Source organism: Ursus maritimus, unplaced genomic scaffold (genome assembly GCF_017311325.1).
Source record: "Ursus maritimus isolate PB19 unplaced genomic scaffold, ASM1731132v1 scaffold_2, whole genome shotgun sequence".
NCBI classification, from domain to species: domain Eukaryota; kingdom Metazoa; phylum Chordata; class Mammalia; order Carnivora; family Ursidae; genus Ursus; species Ursus maritimus.
The window spans coordinates 41,922,815-41,939,101 of NW_024424452.1; the positions used below are offsets into that span (position 1 = coordinate 41,922,815).

The following is a 16,287-nucleotide window of genomic DNA, read 5'->3' on the forward strand; positions in this document are numbered from 1 at the left end:
AGCACGCACTGCAGAAGGCTGCCATCCCTCCAAAAACACGTGGCCCATTGGAGCCCTGCTCTCCTCGGCAACCGCCGGCCTAGGCTCAGGCCCTATGCATTTCTCTACCCTGGGCGTTTCCTGTGAACAGAACCTTCCAAAGTGCGGCCTACTGGGTCTGGTTTGGTCAGGTGCTTTTTTTTTTTTTTTTTTTTTTTTTTTTTTAATTTTAATTCGAATTCTCAAGTGAGCTCTATGTCCAACGCGGGGCTGACACTCACCACCCTGAGAGCAAGAGCCGTGTGTCCTACCGGCTGAGCCAGGCGGCCGCCCCTGGGCCGCGTACTCTTCATTCTCAGGACAATCTTGACAATCTAGACATTCCCCCGCCTCCCCCGGCTCCAGCTGTCCCTTCTCTAGCAGCGGCCACTGACGCCAGGATACGGACAGTCCCCGAAGCTGTCAGACCTACGTGCTCACCGTGCGACGGGACGAAGGGCGGCGGTCTGTGGGCACGGGCTCGGCAAGTTCTCGGCCACGACCGCCCTGGCGCCGCGCGTCGACACCACCAACACCCCGCAGACGTTACTTAAAGTATTTTTTTATTTAATTTCTGAGGTAAAATACTTTTTTCTTTCAACTTCCATAACAAAATACAGAGCTATCAGATACCCCTGGAAAAAATATGTATATTATACATATATTTCTATAACATTACATCATATATATATATAATATATATGCAAAAATCTGAAGACTTTATAGAAAGTGGAACATCTAAAAGGCACTGCACAATGGAGTCGGCTACCTACATCTATGTACATATACACACTTTATTCTGCTGAAGCGGAGAACTAGTGAAGTCATCTTTCACGTGTGAATGTCTCACTCACAAATCCCTGCCTCGCAATTTTGTAACTTAAACAACACCCAGATATTTCAAATCAATTTAACTGATAACTCCCCCCACCCCCCAAAGTGAAAAATAGAACAGTTCTTGAAAGATTGATTCAAAAAAATTTTTAAGCAAAATTAAAATGTTCCATTACCCTTTACAAAACAAAAGTACAAACATAATTATGGAATAAATAAAAAACAAGGGAAAAACAGCCAACTGACTACCCGCTTGGTGAGAAGTGATGTACTTCAACTACGTTTTAATGCTTCTGAAAGTTTCTTGGCCCACGGAGGACTACTGCGGTAGCTAGCGAGCTGGTTTAATGCAGTGCAGCCTGAAGACTGGGGTGAAGGGACCTGGGGAGTCACTTATATGACACTCCTAGCCATCCTTAAAAAAAAAAAAAGAGCTCAGCAGTGCTGCGTGCTCTTAAAGAGACCTGTTTCTTCTATAGTCAAAAAAGCGAACTGTTTGCACGAACAAGTTCTTAATGAAATTTCAAGATTTGTATCTGCAAAGTTTTAAACGTTTGGCACAGCGAAATCTCTAAAAAATGGGGGAGAAAACAGGCCTGGTTTTGTCCCCCTTTTCCCACCTGCTGCCGGACAGTGATGAAATGTGCACGAGAGAAAGGCGTGGCTTTGTGCCGGGCTGGCGACAGGTGCTGCCAGGAGCGGGTCCTGGGGGTGAGAAAGTACCCCCACCCCCCTTTACCCCCAGGAAACATCAATGACTTCCACATTCCCGGTCCCCTTCCTGAGCAAGCCCAAGTTCGGCTCTGTGGAAGGACCTCCCACCCCCTGCCCCAGCCCCAGCGTGCAGTGCAAATCAAGCAATGATTTACTGGTGGAATGGCAGTCAAAGGAAACAGTAAAACACCAAACAATTTCTTAAAGCCAAAAAACATTTTTCATGGAGTTGAACATTTTTCGAGTGTGTTTTTTCAAGTGTAAAAGCAGTGACTTTTTGTTCAAACAGAAGCAGCATCTAGGAATTAATTCTGGCACTTGGGTTCCAGGGGGTTACAGGTATGCATCACAGATTTTTCTCCCTCTTATTTTAAAGGCCTCGAGTTTCTATTCCTGAGTTCATACCGACACGTGCCGGCCCTCTGCTCTCGTGGACAGAGGGGGGCCAGCCAGCCTCCCTGGTTAGACTGGGCAACGCCAAGCAGAGAGTCGTCTTGCACCTGCCCGGGCTTGCTTTCTGATCCGAGGTAAGAGGTGCAGAGAGAGAAATGACAAAAACATAACCAACCAGAGGAGCCTAACAGGGAGCCCTTTGCAGCCCAACCAAAGCCTGAGTTGATAGAGACCGTTCTCCCGATCCCTTCCCTAGGGAAAGACAAGTCACTATTTGGAATCTGAACCGAACAAGGAGGATGCTTGCCAGACAACAGCATGATGCACTCAAGTCATCCCAAGTCGACTACCTATTAACCCACCAACCTGCTCCGACCCTTTTCCGCCCCTCATGCGTGCACTCCTTTCAAAAAGATCCCCCCAACCCCCATCAAAAGACACCCCTCGAATGCTCCCCAGTGTAGCGCTCACTTAGGCTAAGGTGCAGTCAGGGATTTCTCCGATTCCTAGATGGCGCCCCTGTGCCCACTTCTCACCTCCATCGGCTACAGAGCCCTCTCCTCTCACCCTGCCTCCTCCACGCCAGGCAGACGCGAGCCACCTCAGTGTCTCCTCTGTAAGCCACACCACGCAGGGACACGCGCAAACACATGGGTGGCAATGGCTTCTCTCTGCCCCCCCGCCCCCCCATCAGGCCCCTTTTGCTTCATGCAAGAGTGATACTTTCCTGTTCCTTTGTGCTGACGGAAGGGGCTTTCCCACGGAGAAACCACTCCTCCCTGTAAACTGGAGGCTCCTGTGGGATGGTCAGTTGATCGTGAGAAGGAGAACAATCTGGGGAAATGGGTATGGCAGGAATGGCCACACCACAACCGTACAGACACCGACTCCTTCATTCCTACCAGGCTCCGGCATCTGGCTACCTTCTGTGTCTCTGTCCACCTCTGCCTTCAGCCTCGACAAACACCCACTTGCACCCCGGCTACCTTCCGCGCTCCCGGGTTTTACCCGCCCCGACCTCCCGCAATCCTGCCTTTTTGCTCCCTGGCCCCAGGAAGTCAAGAGGGGACCACTAACCACCAGCTCGACCTGTAACCATGTTTTGACATTCCTGGGTTGTCTGAAGAGTTGTCCGTCCCTTTTACAGGTTTATGCTGACAGACCCGTATCACGTGATGAAAGTATGTTCATTGTTAAGGCTTCACTTAGGAAACAGTCAGAGACCCAGACACGACGCAGACAGCTCCAGGGTCGGGCCGCTCGGTGAACTCACTCATAGTCACTCTGCGGTCTGGCTCCCCAAACCACGATGGAAAAGGAAAAATGAAGATCGTTTTTGTGTTTGTTTTGTTTTTAAAGGCATTGGGTTACTTCCTCATGCCCTCTTCTTTCTTCCCTGAATGAGAGCTTACGAGTCCTCATGGCTTCTTAGCAGGTGAAGGAGGGGCGAGCCCAAGGAGCCGGCACGGCTCCCCACCTCCCGCGCCGCCGTCCCGCGCCTTGGCCCTCCCAGCCCCGTTCTGGCGCCGCGGCTCCCGCTTCCTGCAGCCGGTTTTTCAAAAAGGAAAGGTAAAAATGCCAAACAACAACAAAGGAAGAAAGAAAAAAAGCAACATCTGAACATCCCCCTGTCCCCAGTAAGACTGAGATTACCTTACTCCTCCCCCGAAGGAACTACACAGAAACATTTCAGGCCACACGCTTGGTATAATGGTCTCTCACTGCTCAACCTCCCCACCACGCCCTACTCCCTTCTCTCTCTCTCTCTGACCAAAAGAAATTCATTAATGGCTTTTCATATATAAATACAATAGAAAAGAAAGAAGTCTGGAACCTGAACTATACCGAGACCAAGGACACCTTGGCCCCCTGGGAGTTTGTCAGCAAGTGTGAGCCTCCCCAGGAAGCAGAGGCTCTTCCCCTCCTTTCAGTTCATTACCCTTCCCGTGTGCTACTCACCAGGAAAAAAGTGTGTTCACGTCCCACCTAATTTACAACAGAAGATACCCATCCCATCCCCCAAACATAAAAATACAAGTCTATGCCCCTAAAATGATCAAACCAGTCTAATTCCCTCCCTCCCTCCCCCCCGACCCTGAAATCTCGCTACATAAATACATGTATGCATTTGATTATAGTATAAACACCTCCCAATGCACTTCCAGTTCTAGGCGTCGGCCGCGGCCGTGGCCAAACCCCGGGGTCCGGACCCGCTCCAGAGGAACTTGCCGTTCTTACTCAGCTCTCGGGCTTCGGGATCGTCATTCCAGCGCCGCTTCAACCGGAGCTTGGGCGGCATCAGGGCATCTTCTTTCTTCTCAGGTGCGTTGGGCTCTTTGCCAGGCCTGTCCTCACTGTCTTCAGTCACCTCTAGGGGTTCTTCACTTGGGGTGCTAGCGGGGACAGAGGGCCAGACTGGTGCGGCCGGGCGGGCAAAGACGGTGCCTTTTTCCTCCTCTATGGTCCTGCTTGGCACAGTGCCCTCCTCGTGCGAGCGCTCCTCCTCTCGCACCAACTGCCGGAGACTCTCGGGATCCTTGTCAGAGGCTGGCTCCACCTTAATTCTTGGGGGAACAGGAGTCACGGTGGCGGCGGTGACAGGGGCTGACTCTTCACTGCTCTCTACCCTCTCCCGGTTCTTCCGCCCAGCCGGCGGCGGCTGCAGCTTGATGGAGAACTGGGCGGACTCCTCAGGATGCATTTGGCACTGCAGTGGCGGGACCATAAGTCCTGGGTAACGGGGAAAGGTCCGGGGACTCAGATGGTAGTTGAACACAGAGCAGGCTTGAGAATGAAGGTAGTGTTTCATTTCCTCGGGGTTGAAGGAGAAGCAGCTGCTGCTGGTGAAGGGGCTCAGGCCTGGGGATGGGCTGTAGGAGAAGATGGTGGGAGTCAGGGAGAGGGCCGGTGAGATGGGGACGTTCAGAACACCTCCGCGGCCAGGGAGCGGAGAGACAGCGAAGGGACTGTGGGGGTCAGGGTACATCCCTGGCCTGGTGAACAGAGGAAGCATTATGTCAGGCTTGCGTTTCTGATGGCCAAGCCCTCCACCGACGGCACTCCGGGAGGACAGGAGATCCACGCCCCGGCGCCAGTCGGCGGCTGAGCCGTCCTCCAGCTCCGGAAGCTCTGCCTTTCTATCAGCGCCATTACTCGACTCCTGGCCAGAAGCGGTGAGGGAGCCAGCCGAGAACCGCCCTGGCTGCACGTCACTAGTTGGAGAATGGGCGTCCAGAGGCGGGAAATGGAACCGGGACGAGGCGGTTGGCACTGGTGGCGCACTCTGGGGAACCACACCTGGGACGGTGGAGAAGACAAAGGCCGCTTTAGAGGACTGGTCACTCATCGGCAGCACGGTTACTTACGCTACGTGAGCCCAAGATGTTTACTTCTTGTTACGACAGGAAGCCAACACTCCAGCCGTGCTGAATCCCTCCGCTCCCCGTCTTCCCGGGAGCACAGCTCAGCTTCCTCCACCCAAGCCCTCGCCCGCTCTGTCTTCACAGGACTCGTCACTGCCTGCCTTCGCAACCATGTACTTGGTCGTCTGCACTCTCAAACATCAATTCCACGAAGGTGGGGACTTCCTCTCGTTCACGACTAGACAAACGGCCGTTCGCGGTTAACAACAGGTGGGGCTCAATACAGGTTAGGTGAATGAACGGATGGATGGGCCCATGAACCTTCTCGTCTCCAACTCTAAATACTGTGCATACACCACCTGCTGCACTTTCCAGCTGGGTAAAGTCTTGTTTTATTTTCATAGGTTCGGCTTTATCTGTCAAACAAGCAAGCGAACCAAAGGCAAACAGCCCTGGAAATGATGCGCACGTCAAGTGATGCATTAGAAGCCCAAAGACTGCACCTCACGTACGTGGACATGCGCAAGACCACGTAAGATTTAAGAACAAAAGCAGATTAAAAAAGAAAAGGCCATATGTTCAAGTGAGTTCTTACGGTAGATCTTTTACCATTTCTGATCTAAAATCACCACAGAGATTCAAATATTTTTCGATCTCTTCAAATCTGATTTCCTCTAACGTGTTCTATAGAACGCTCACCGTTCCCACCCGCTTTCAACGCTCCTCAGGCACCGAGCAGGCTGGGAGACAATATAGGACCTCCCCTGTCCCTCCCCCAAGTCCGCCGCTAAAACTGAGACTCAAATCCAAGCAGAAACCAACTTCACACTAAATACACCAAATTCAGAGGCCCACAGGTTCTCCACTCCCCCAAGAGGTCCTTCCCTAAACAAGGCAGAAGAAAGGTGGGCCATCAGAGGCCTCAGAGCCCTTCCTGGGAGGGGCTCCTGGGAGGTACCAGAGCCTTCCATGGGTAATGGCGTCAGGAGAGCTTTCTACACTCTGAGGCAGAGATAAGGGAGAAAGAAAAAGAAGGAAACCCAAGTGAAAGTATGGTGACCTAGGAGAAGACACAAAAGAGGGCGTGAGGCGGAACTGGGAACTGCCCCCATCAGCTGCCTCCTCCTGTTCCTGGAGTAGTGGGACATCCCCCGCCAGGACTCTGGGGTCGGGTGCCGTGTGCACTGTGGCTTTCGAGGCACGTGCAACTGAGTGACTGCCAGAGCAGTAGTTCCCAAACTGAAGTTCCACAGAAACTGCTTTGTCCCCCTAAAGCCAATGACCTCATCTTTCAATTAGGAAAAACTCATGCATGACCTTGTATATAATTTGACTAGAATCAAGAAGGTCCCAGGACAAAAATCTCCCTTCTGCCAGCCTTAACTGTATCTACTCTTTTTGATTCATTTGGGTCTTGTTTTATATTAAGAGCACATCTATTGAAAAGCAAAAAACCACTTTCTCTGTGTTCTGAAAGACTACAGGAGTATAACGTGGTGGGGGCGGGGAGGGGGGAGAGAAGGTCCTGTCTCCTGAACAATTTAGTTTTGTTTTAAATCCGGGTGTGAATCTCAGTTCTCGCACCGTCTATGTTGTGGCATGTAATCAACGGGTTTTTGACCCCCTTTGGCAAAATGGAAATAACGAGACCCTTGCCTAGGTTCAAACCCTGGCTCTACCATTTATTAGCTGTGTGACTCTGGATAATTTACTTACCTTTCTGTGCCTCAGTTTCCTTACCTGTAAAAGGGACAGCTACAGGACTAATCCTCATATTATAAAAACTTAAAGGGTTAATATTTTTATAAAGTCCTTATTATTATCGGCACACAGCAAATTACATGTTAGGTTTTTGTTAAGACAAGTAATTTTTTATTACGTAATAGTCACACTTTAAAAACAAAAACTGTAAAGGCACATGCTATCTGAATATGTACCATGTGTTAGACAAGAACAGTAGAGTCACGTTAAACTTCCCAGATGTGTTAATGTTACTGGGGTCATGGAGGAGAATGTCCTTGTACCGAGGGTGTTAAGTGCTAACGCACACAGGGGACAAATGTCACGACGTCTGCAACTTAACCTCAAAACTTAAAAAGTACGTAGAAGAGAAAAACACATATGGCAACAATGTCGATCATCAGTGAATCTAGAAAGAGGACACATGGGTGTTCCCAGTTCTATTTTATCCCATTTTTCTATAGGTTTACAGTTTTCCAAAATAAAGAGCAATATAAACCACCAGGGTGGGAGTGGGGAGGCAGAGAGTGAGAATTCTCGAACCCGTCCCTGAGCTGGCCTGTCCTGCAAGGTGAGCACTGTTCCTAGTATCTTCTGTATCTTCCCAATCTTTGATAGACAATAAACATTCAAAAATACAGAATAACGTATTTTACAGCACGCTTTTAACGGTAACGACAAGATACCGTACGCAGAGTACTTCCCGCACCTTCCAAATGTCAAGCATTCTACCTGAAGCTGTCACTGATGAGGAGGATGGTGGGGGGAGGGACCAAGAGTGCTTGTTTGGCTTTTTACTCTAACCCTCGGAACTGTGTGGACAGGTGCCACCACCATCTAGACATGAGCTCTCTGGCCTCAGAACCAAAAGCCACACAGCTCTGCTTCCTGGAGGGCTTCACGCACTGCACTGCTATTTCCCATCGTGCTCCACCTCATCTAGCTTCTCTCTCCTGCGAAATTTTCAGTTCCTCCGGAGAAAGAACTCCTCCCTGATCTTTTTGTTTTGTCTTCAGGACTTAACACGTTATCTGTTGAGCAAATGAATGAATCCCAGTCTGGGGGAGGAATGTATGAATTACTCCATAAAAGCTGGATTTCAGTAGCTCAGTCTCTTAGGAATGGTTTGCTGAGAAACCGTTCAACGGGTAACTGTACTCAACCTGCCTGTCTCAGTCTTGGACTTTGCTGTCCTCCGTAATTTTCTCATTTGTAAAATGTGAATATTGAGATATACACTTCAGAGCAGGCTGGGAGAGGTGAACGCGGTAACTCACAAAAACACCAAGCAAAAGTACCTCCGTGAAGCAGATGCTCAGTCAATGTTGTTTCCCCCGTCACCATAAGTTAAACCCGAAACAACATCTGCCCTCTGGGTAAAAGTTCTTTATAAGCTAATGATTCCCATTCTTTGGGGTTATCTGTACCCAGGACGTAAGCAACCAAATATATACCTAAATGAAATGCACACTGTTCTGCTTTCCCTGTGACTTCATTCTGCTAGGGCCCCAGCTTTGTTAAGGAGCAATGCTGGGCCCACTGCTTTCAGGCAGACTAGGCTGTGCTAGGCCATGACCGCCAGGCTAGTAGTCCAGAGTCTTCCCAGAGTGAGGATCCAGATTTTCTTCCCATGGAAGGGCACATTACTCCCTAGGGCTGACGGGTGTGCCCTGTTCCAGGCTGCCCAAGTGGCTGGACTTCTGGGTTTTCAATAGACAAAAATGGGTCAAAGACCTAAGAACAAAACCAATGAAGCCCTTTTTGGCGGGGGTGGGGGGGTGAGGGAGAGTGGTATGGAATACCAATGCATGCTTCAAAGTTGCTGGTATATCCACGTAGAGACCCAATTCCTCTAGGTACACAGGAAGGGGGCAAGAGTGAAACTAGAGGAAGCGGGATTCCAGTGGCTAGAATAGGTCTGATTTCCTAACACCTCTCCCTCAGGCACCAGGAAAGAAAACAGGTTGTAATTAGAGAGATGCATTCCAATACCATTTTTTTTTTTTAACGCATGCCCCAGGGACAGGAGGGAGTGGCTACAGGAGAGATGAGATGGAACTGTACCGATAGCAGCATCAAGCCCAAACTGCCCTAACTTGTTGTGTGTAGTTAATGACCTATCTGCAATGGATCTCAGCATTATACTCTCAGCCACACCCCCGCTCTGATTTTCAAGTTTCTTCCGACTTTTCTCTGAGAAATCAGGATACTGCAGCGTCACAACAGGTTTCTTGGCCTTAACACACAACGCCACAGACACAGAGCACCGATGGACTGTTCAGAAACTAGTTAAATACAATCTATTTTCCTAGGGAAGGAGAGATCTTGCCTCTGAAACGAAACAAAACCAAATCCCTTCAAAGCGGCTGGACAGAGGCTGACCTGAAACCTTTGTGAGGAGCTCTGATGGCGAGCTATCCGTGGACAGCCCGGAGGGGAGGCCTTGCTGCACTTCAGAGCAAAGAAGGTCAAGTAACCCCAGACCTTACTCTCTGAGGAGGTGCTGGTGCAGATCAAAGACACCGCTTTTCACTGCAAACATATGAACCTCCCCTTCTGTGATTAAGGATGCTGTGGTTTTGATGATATTCACTTGATAAGCGAGAGCTTGGTAGTTTCATAGAAAATCGGAAGTGTTTGTAGAAACCGGTTCTTGTCTATGAAAGAGCTGCTGGGCAGGGTGTTAACACTGTGCGTTCTGACCTGAAGGATGAACACGAACCTATGGAACATAATTCCTGAAGAGGACAGCAGAAGAGAATCTGGGAGACGAAAACAACATGCACAAAAGAGAACCAAACAAACTACGAAACAAATCTCTCCTGATGCAGCAGAGCCTGTCACTCCCCATATGGGACAAACAGAGAAACCTGAGCAGGACCCTGGGGGTAATCCACTGAGCCTAGTATTTCTAAAAACCCTTTAACGTGCCAGGTCTTAGACTTGGGTTTTTGAACTTCTTTATCAACTCAAAATTCATTCCCCACCGAGAAAGAGTTTGCTTCTTACCACTTGACCGAATGTTGATGAATGGGTAGTTGGGCATCACCAGCTTGTTGAAGTTAAATTTGTAAGTAAACCTTTTCCCTTTTGTTTTATGAAGGATCCTCTTGTTGTAATAGTATCTGTAAAAATAGGAGCATGGATCAATTTACCTTCTAGTTACCGACAGTTTTTGATATACACAGGTAACCACTGAGATCAACAGCAGCTCTGCCCCTAAGTATTACATGGAAACATCACTATCATTCTTTTGCAGCCTGGCCTTCAGGTTAGGGCTGGGAAACTTATACAATTTACAAACGAAGTTCTAAGTCCTTGGCTGGAGCTTTACAAAGACAATCTCACTTTAAGATCTTGAACACCTGTCCTAGCCCTAACCACCTTTCTCCTCTGTCACTCTACAGTTTCAATTCCATAGTCCATTTCCTTCCTATTCCCGTGTGTGTCACTGCTCTGCCCAGGTGGGGGCAGACAAGTCTCTTGGGAGACCTGATCTGGCCAGTCTGGAGGCCTGAGCACAAAGTGCAGACGAAGACACGTACAACTGTTCTGCGGCAGCAGATCCAGCAGTCACACGCCCTGATGTGGAAAGCAGCAGGCAGCCTGGTCTGCTTCACTTTCACAAAGATGTGAGAGAGCCCCCAGCACTGCTGCTGCCCAGCTCTGACATTCAAGGCCACGAGGAATGAAGAGAGACAGGGGCCTTGGGGGGGGCCTGCAGCCCCCAGCCTAGCATCTATTTGGCAGCACCCGTTACACACAGCCTTCTGGCCCCTTGAGGGTGAGGAGGCTAGGAGATGGAAAAACTGACAAGGGGAAGAAAAGAACCCAAGAGAACCTGAAGTGGTCAGTCTTTAGACACTTCAGAGCAACCTTGGGCCTGACAACTGAGCTCACAGATACGGGTCCTCAACAGTGAGGTCAGGACCATTCAGGGAGCCCTCCTCCTGTGTGCTCTGCTTGCTTCACTTTTCCCAGTTTTTTCCAGGAGAGCCTCCAGAAGAGACATTCTAACACATTTCCCGCAGAGAAGTCTAAACTAATCTGGATTATAAATGAGCTCCAATCCGTGTTTCACCATACACGCTCGCCCACTACAGAGCAGAATCGGTTGTCTGTCAGGACCCAGTGCCAACCACGTTGGAATTCCCTCCTACATAGAACCAAAGATATGCCTTTTCTCCTCCTGTGCCTGTGCTACTCAGACTCAGCAGCTCCTCTACTCCCACTTCAAAGCTACACATTATTCACTTAGATAGTGCAGTCTCTTACCACCTGATACGCTTTTTATCCAACATTCATACCCAACTGCTTAGTCTCCCTCCGATCTGTTAACAGCATCCATTCGGGAATCCTTTCCCTCACCTGAGGGCTCGGCTCAGCTTGTCGTAGTTCATCTGGGGTTTGCACTTCCTGCGGCCCCAGAGGCGGGCCACCTCATCGGGATCCTTGATGACAAACTCCCCGTACTCTCCCTGCTGCCAGGCGATGACATGGCGGAACTCTTCCTTCTGCAGCAGTTCCAGGATGAAGTGCCACAGCTGGATCTGCCGGGAGCCCGGCGAGGACTCTGTTTTATAGGCCCAGTCAGGAAACTGATACCCTTTAATGTGAAAAGGGCAAGATCAAGGGAGTCAGGAGTCAGGTTCATATATATCGGTATTCCCGACTTCACATGCCGATGCTCAGAATCTCTAGAGTGCTGTGCAAACATGCCATAAACATCCCTTCGGTCAGCCAGGGCTAACCACAACAGGGGAGAGGAAAGCACAGAGACGTCACCTTTCCTGTGGCAATCGTTTTATCTGCTAGAGCTGGACAGCAGCACCCAGGTGTGCCAACCTCTCGCTCTTTCCTGCATTACTAAATCTCACACCTACTTTCCGTGAGGGCAGGAACATTCCAAAAGAAACAAACAGGAAAGACAAACTAACATTTTAGGGAAATACAGCTGAAAACCCCTTGTCCCCGAGGGTGGAACTGTGTCTCTAACAGGGAGGAGACTCTAAAGCTTGGGATAAAGGTGTGGTGACCAGACATGTTAATATACATCCATAAGAAACAAGCCTACAACTGTGCTAGCAGTATCCACCCAGTCAAGAGGCTGTCTAGTCATGGTCTGACATTCGTGAACAGAGCCCAAGTGGAGAGAAAAGGAACCCCTGAGGGACATTCCAGGTACATCAGAGATGATTAACTTCTGCTCACCTCCACCTCCTTCTGGCTTTTCCACGATGCTACAGCCTGCTTTCATTTTCGCCCTCCTGCTGAGAGACACAAGCCACATCAATTACTTTAAGGTGCTATTTATTTATTCTCCTCCCAAGGTTTTCTGGCACAGCCTTTCCCCAAACTTCCTTTCCCCGTCTTTCCCTCCTTATGTAACCCTCTTTCTTTCAAATATGTCACCTCCAAACTGCTAATCCCCAAGTCATCAAATGATGGTCCTCAGGTCATCAGCTTCAAAGGCCGTAATTATCTCTCACCTGACTTTAAACCACAAAGTGTAAACACTGTCTTTAATATTTGCTTTCTTCCTCCTGACCAGCCCTTCAGATGTAAGGAAGAGCGCAGTGAAATGGGTCCAGAAAGGCAGCCAAAACAAGCCAAACAGTTTTTCTTCTATTACTAGACAAGCCCAGATGCCAAGACACACATGCCTGAGTTCACCCAGATGTACCAGTTTTAAAGAGTAAAAAAAATCCAAGTCCATCTGACTACAACTCCAGAAAACATCTGATTTTGATTTATTTTGCTGAATTACGGGAGACGGGAGAAGGAAAACTCCTCCCAGTCAGAAACTAACCCCCTCCTCCTTGAAAAACACCGTGGGATACAGGAAGTAAACACACCGCATGTACAGTTACTCACATTACTTTGAGAAATATTTTTACATTTTTTCCCTTTAACAGGAAGGAAAAAAGGCAAGCATTTCTGAGAACCCTCTGTTCAAAAAGCGCAGGGAGTCTTGCTGTGATCTGAATTCATTCCATCCAGATTTACAGTTCCTCAATAAATTTCCTGTTCCTAGCAGCAAGCAGCTTTGTATCAGTCAATCCTTTAGCAAAACGGAGGGAGGGGTGAAGCTGCCTGAGGGAGAGGCGGGCAGGAGAGGGCAGATCTTCGCTCTCCGTTCCCCAGGGTGGATGACAGGGCCACAGCACCCACATTAGCAAGAGCGCTCCTGGATGGAATGTAGGTGCCTCAGTGGCCTCGGGGTGGGGTGGGGGCGAATTCCTAATCTTGGAAATTTCATCTAACCTCGGATTCCTCTAGATCCTTCGAGCTTTTTTCTCACCACATACATTAAGATAATCAGCGAGTTTGTCTATAAAACTATGAGGACGACATAAACACCCCAAAGGAAGGAGAAAACAGACGCAAACACAAACACGCAGTCACATACACAAGACACACAATCACAAGGCCTCGGAGCCGAGGCAAGCTTCCTCTCCCGGCTGCTCCCATCTCCGCGACAACCAGGGAGGAAAACACCGCTCCCCTCCGCTCCAGGAAGCCGCCCGGACTCCCGGTCCCGGAAGGCTCCGTAGGAATGCAGGGCCTCCATTCTGCCGCAGGAGTGCCCTCCAAGCGCACGACTCGGGGGTCCGGACCCCGCCGCGGCAAGGACTTGACCAGGAAGCTTCCTCCCGACACCCCGGCTCCCTGATCGCCCCCTCGCAGGAGTCCGCAGGCGCCTGTCTACGCCGCCCACAAATTCACCGCGAGGCAGCTCGTCTCGAGTCTGCAACCCCCCCGGGCCCTCACCCTTCCCCAGCTCGCGGCCGCTCCCGGGAGGGCGAGGCGAGCCGAAGCCGGCGCTGCGGTTGTCCCGAGGCGGCGTGCGGCCCGGCTTCCCGGCCCCCGGAGTCTCCTTCCCTCCTGCCTCCGGCCAGGCCGGCCTCGCCCCGGGGCCCCGCGGAGCCACCGCACGAACGCGCCCCGGGTCCCGGCCGTCCCTCACACACCGGGGGCCCGGTCGCCCCCGCGCTGCCGGCGGCCCGGCTGGGCCGGTAGGCGGCCCGCCCCTGGGGACGCCGCCCTCGAGGCCCGGGGTCGGCCCGGGAGGGCCCGGCGACGGGGTCGGGACTCACCTCTCCCCGGCGCGGCCCGTCTTCGCTCCGGTCTCCTCCGCGGCGTCTCGGGCTCCTCCTCATCCACCCTAGCAGGAAGTGACCTCCTCAGCCGCTGTCGTCACTTCCGCCCACGGTAGGGGGCGGGGCCAGAGGCGGGGCCGTCCAGCCGGGTTCTCCCCCTACCGAGGGCCGCGCCCCCGTCCTTCTCCTCGCTGCAGACGCCGACTTCCGCCGCCCCGCCCCCGCGCTCCTCCAGCCGGGCGTCGCGCTGCGTCACGCCGCGGGGGCACGTCACGCACGCTCGCGGGGGCCCGTGCGGCCCCGACGGACGGGCGGGCGTAGGGACGCGCGGCGGGGCGTAGGCGGAGGGGCCACGACCCCTGGGCCCGCCTGTCCCCCACCCGCGCAGGAGTCGGAGCCTTGTGCCGGCCGAGGGTCCTGCGTGCCGGGGAGAGGGACGCCGCGGGTGCCTCGGAGCCCGGCCGCGCCCCCGAGTTCCCGTCCATCTGCTGTCTAGTCCCGGTGTCCAGATGCGAGCCGCTGGCTCTCCTCCCTGAGTCGCTAGAAAACATCTCCCTTTCTTTTTTTCTGCCTTCTGTTGTATGCGCGCGCGATCGCGAGTGTCTTGTCCAGAGCATTTTCGGCCTTGCCCGAAGACTCGTTCGTGGTGAGGGCCGCTAGCAGCTCGCCCTGGCCTTCGTCCCCACCTCCAGGCCCACCAGGGACGGGAAAGGGAGGAGTGGGGGTCGGCAGGGGCAAACAAAGGGGCATGAGTACTGAGAGCAGCAGACTTGGAGAACAGGGACGGAACCCAGCATGGTTGAAGAGCTAGTCGGGATACAAGAGCAAACTCTTAACACCTTTTTCTCCCGAGGGCCGCAGAAAACACGTGAACATCACCATCCATCCGTGCTTGGCTCTGCCACTAGCCGTTCTCTAGCTGTTGATAGGTTAACTAGTAAGTTGTCCCCTCTGGACCTCAAGTTGTCCCCCCCCCCTTTTTTTTGTTTAAAAAAGGAAGGATAATAGCATCAGGGATGTAGGGTCTTCTCTAGTTAGAAAAGGATACAATGCAGGTGAATAAAATGAGCAAAATTTTAGTGCCAGAGAGGATTACCAATATCCATAACTATACCATGAGCTCTTCATAGAAACTGTCTATATGTCCTTTGTATCTTCTGCATAGTGCCTAGAACAATGTCTTATATGTAAATATCAGCTGTTTGGTTGAACATTCTTATTAAAATACTGGGATTTAGCTGAACGATGTAAATTGTAGTTTGATCTTAGTGCCTTCAGTTATTAGCTGTGTGACCCCCATTAAGTTACTTGATCTCTCTGTGTCAGTCCCTTAGTACCTTCTCCTGTGGTTGTACTAAATGAGTTAATACATGTAGAGTGGTTAAAAGAGAAGACCACATTGTAAATAGGACAGATGAACGTATGTTAGCAAAAATAATCCTAAGAATCATTATCACAGAAGTCCTTAATCTTACCGGTTGAGTCAACTCAGACACCAGGGTGGTCAGGAGCAGCTTCCCCTGAAAGTCTGAAATTGCTAACCTTTGGCTCAGGGCTCAAATGGTCATGGTGAGAGCCAGCATTCCGCCTCCGAGGACCCTGTATTGTACAAAGGGCCAGCAGCCAGAGCCAGGCACTTTTGGCATATTCTTATTCACCCTGGTCTCCTAGTGGTTCTCTGCTGCTGCTTCTCTGGCTAATTAGGGTCACAAAGGATGAGTTGAGTGAGTAAACACAGTTAACAGAGATAAACAGGTCTCTCTACCGGGCTGGAGTCTGAACTGATGTATTGAGTAATGTCTATGTCCCAGCAGAGCTCAACACAGTTTTTACATTTATCTAATCACTGGCCTGAGACTCAACAGGCAGATTTGGGTGTGACCACGCAAACTGGGAATTCCCTGACAATTACTGGGTCCAGATAAGTAAGTTTTGCATTGGAAACCTCTCTGTGGTGGCAGAATCTGGAAAGATTGGGATGGTTAGGGACTCCTTGCCCAGCGCACTCAAGGTCCCTGTCCTCTCTCTTCCTCACTGTGGCACCTGCTGCCTTCATCTGCTCCAGACAGACTTCCACAACCATGGAGGTTCTTCTTGCTCCTGAAATAACAGAGAGCGTGAGCTTT

General features: G+C 50.9%; 1 protein-coding gene and 1 long non-coding RNA gene across 3 annotated transcripts; one reads left to right on the forward strand and one right to left on the reverse strand.

The window, feature by feature from the left end:
* Nucleotides 1–984: 984 nt before the first annotated feature.
* Nucleotides 985–14,244, reverse strand: ETV3 (ETS variant transcription factor 3). Of its 2 annotated transcripts, none has more exons than XM_040635840.1 (5): nt 14,159–14,244; nt 12,273–12,331; nt 11,430–11,667; nt 10,071–10,186; nt 985–5,256 (listed from the first exon to the last, which is right to left on the reverse strand). In XM_040635840.1, the coding sequence occupies exons 2-5, from the start codon at nt 12,316–12,318 to the stop codon at nt 4,127–4,129; spliced, it is 1,530 nt and encodes a 509-aa protein (XP_040491774.1). In that variant the 5' UTR covers nt 12,319–12,331; nt 14,159–14,244; the 3' UTR covers nt 985–4,126. The 2 variants fall into 2 exon arrangements, with proteins under 2 accessions (XP_040491774.1, XP_040491775.1); XM_040635841.1 differs by having other exon boundaries at nt 12,273–12,328; nt 14,159–14,242.
* On the forward strand, nt 4,197–6,001 carry LOC103668330. Its single transcript, XR_569980.1, has 3 exons — nt 4,197–4,281; nt 5,466–5,591; nt 5,726–6,001. It is a non-coding gene; the product is annotated as an uncharacterized LOC103668330 (long non-coding RNA).
* Nucleotides 14,245–16,287: the final 2,043 nt, after the last annotated feature.

Excerpts from the sequence above, each read along its gene's own strand:
- ETV3 (XM_040635840.1), bottom strand. The coding sequence starts at position 12,318 with ATGAAAGCAGGCTGTAGCATCGTGGAAAAGCCAGAAGGAGGTGGAG. Across the intron at positions 11,668-12,272 it reads AAAGCCAGAAGGAGGTGGAG|GGTATCAGTTTCCTGACTGG; the intron begins GTGAGCAGAAGT and ends TTCACATTAAAG. Across the intron at positions 10,187-11,429 it reads AAGCTGAGCCGAGCCCTCAG|ATACTATTACAACAAGAGGA; the intron begins GTGAGGGAAAGG and ends CTATTTTTACAG.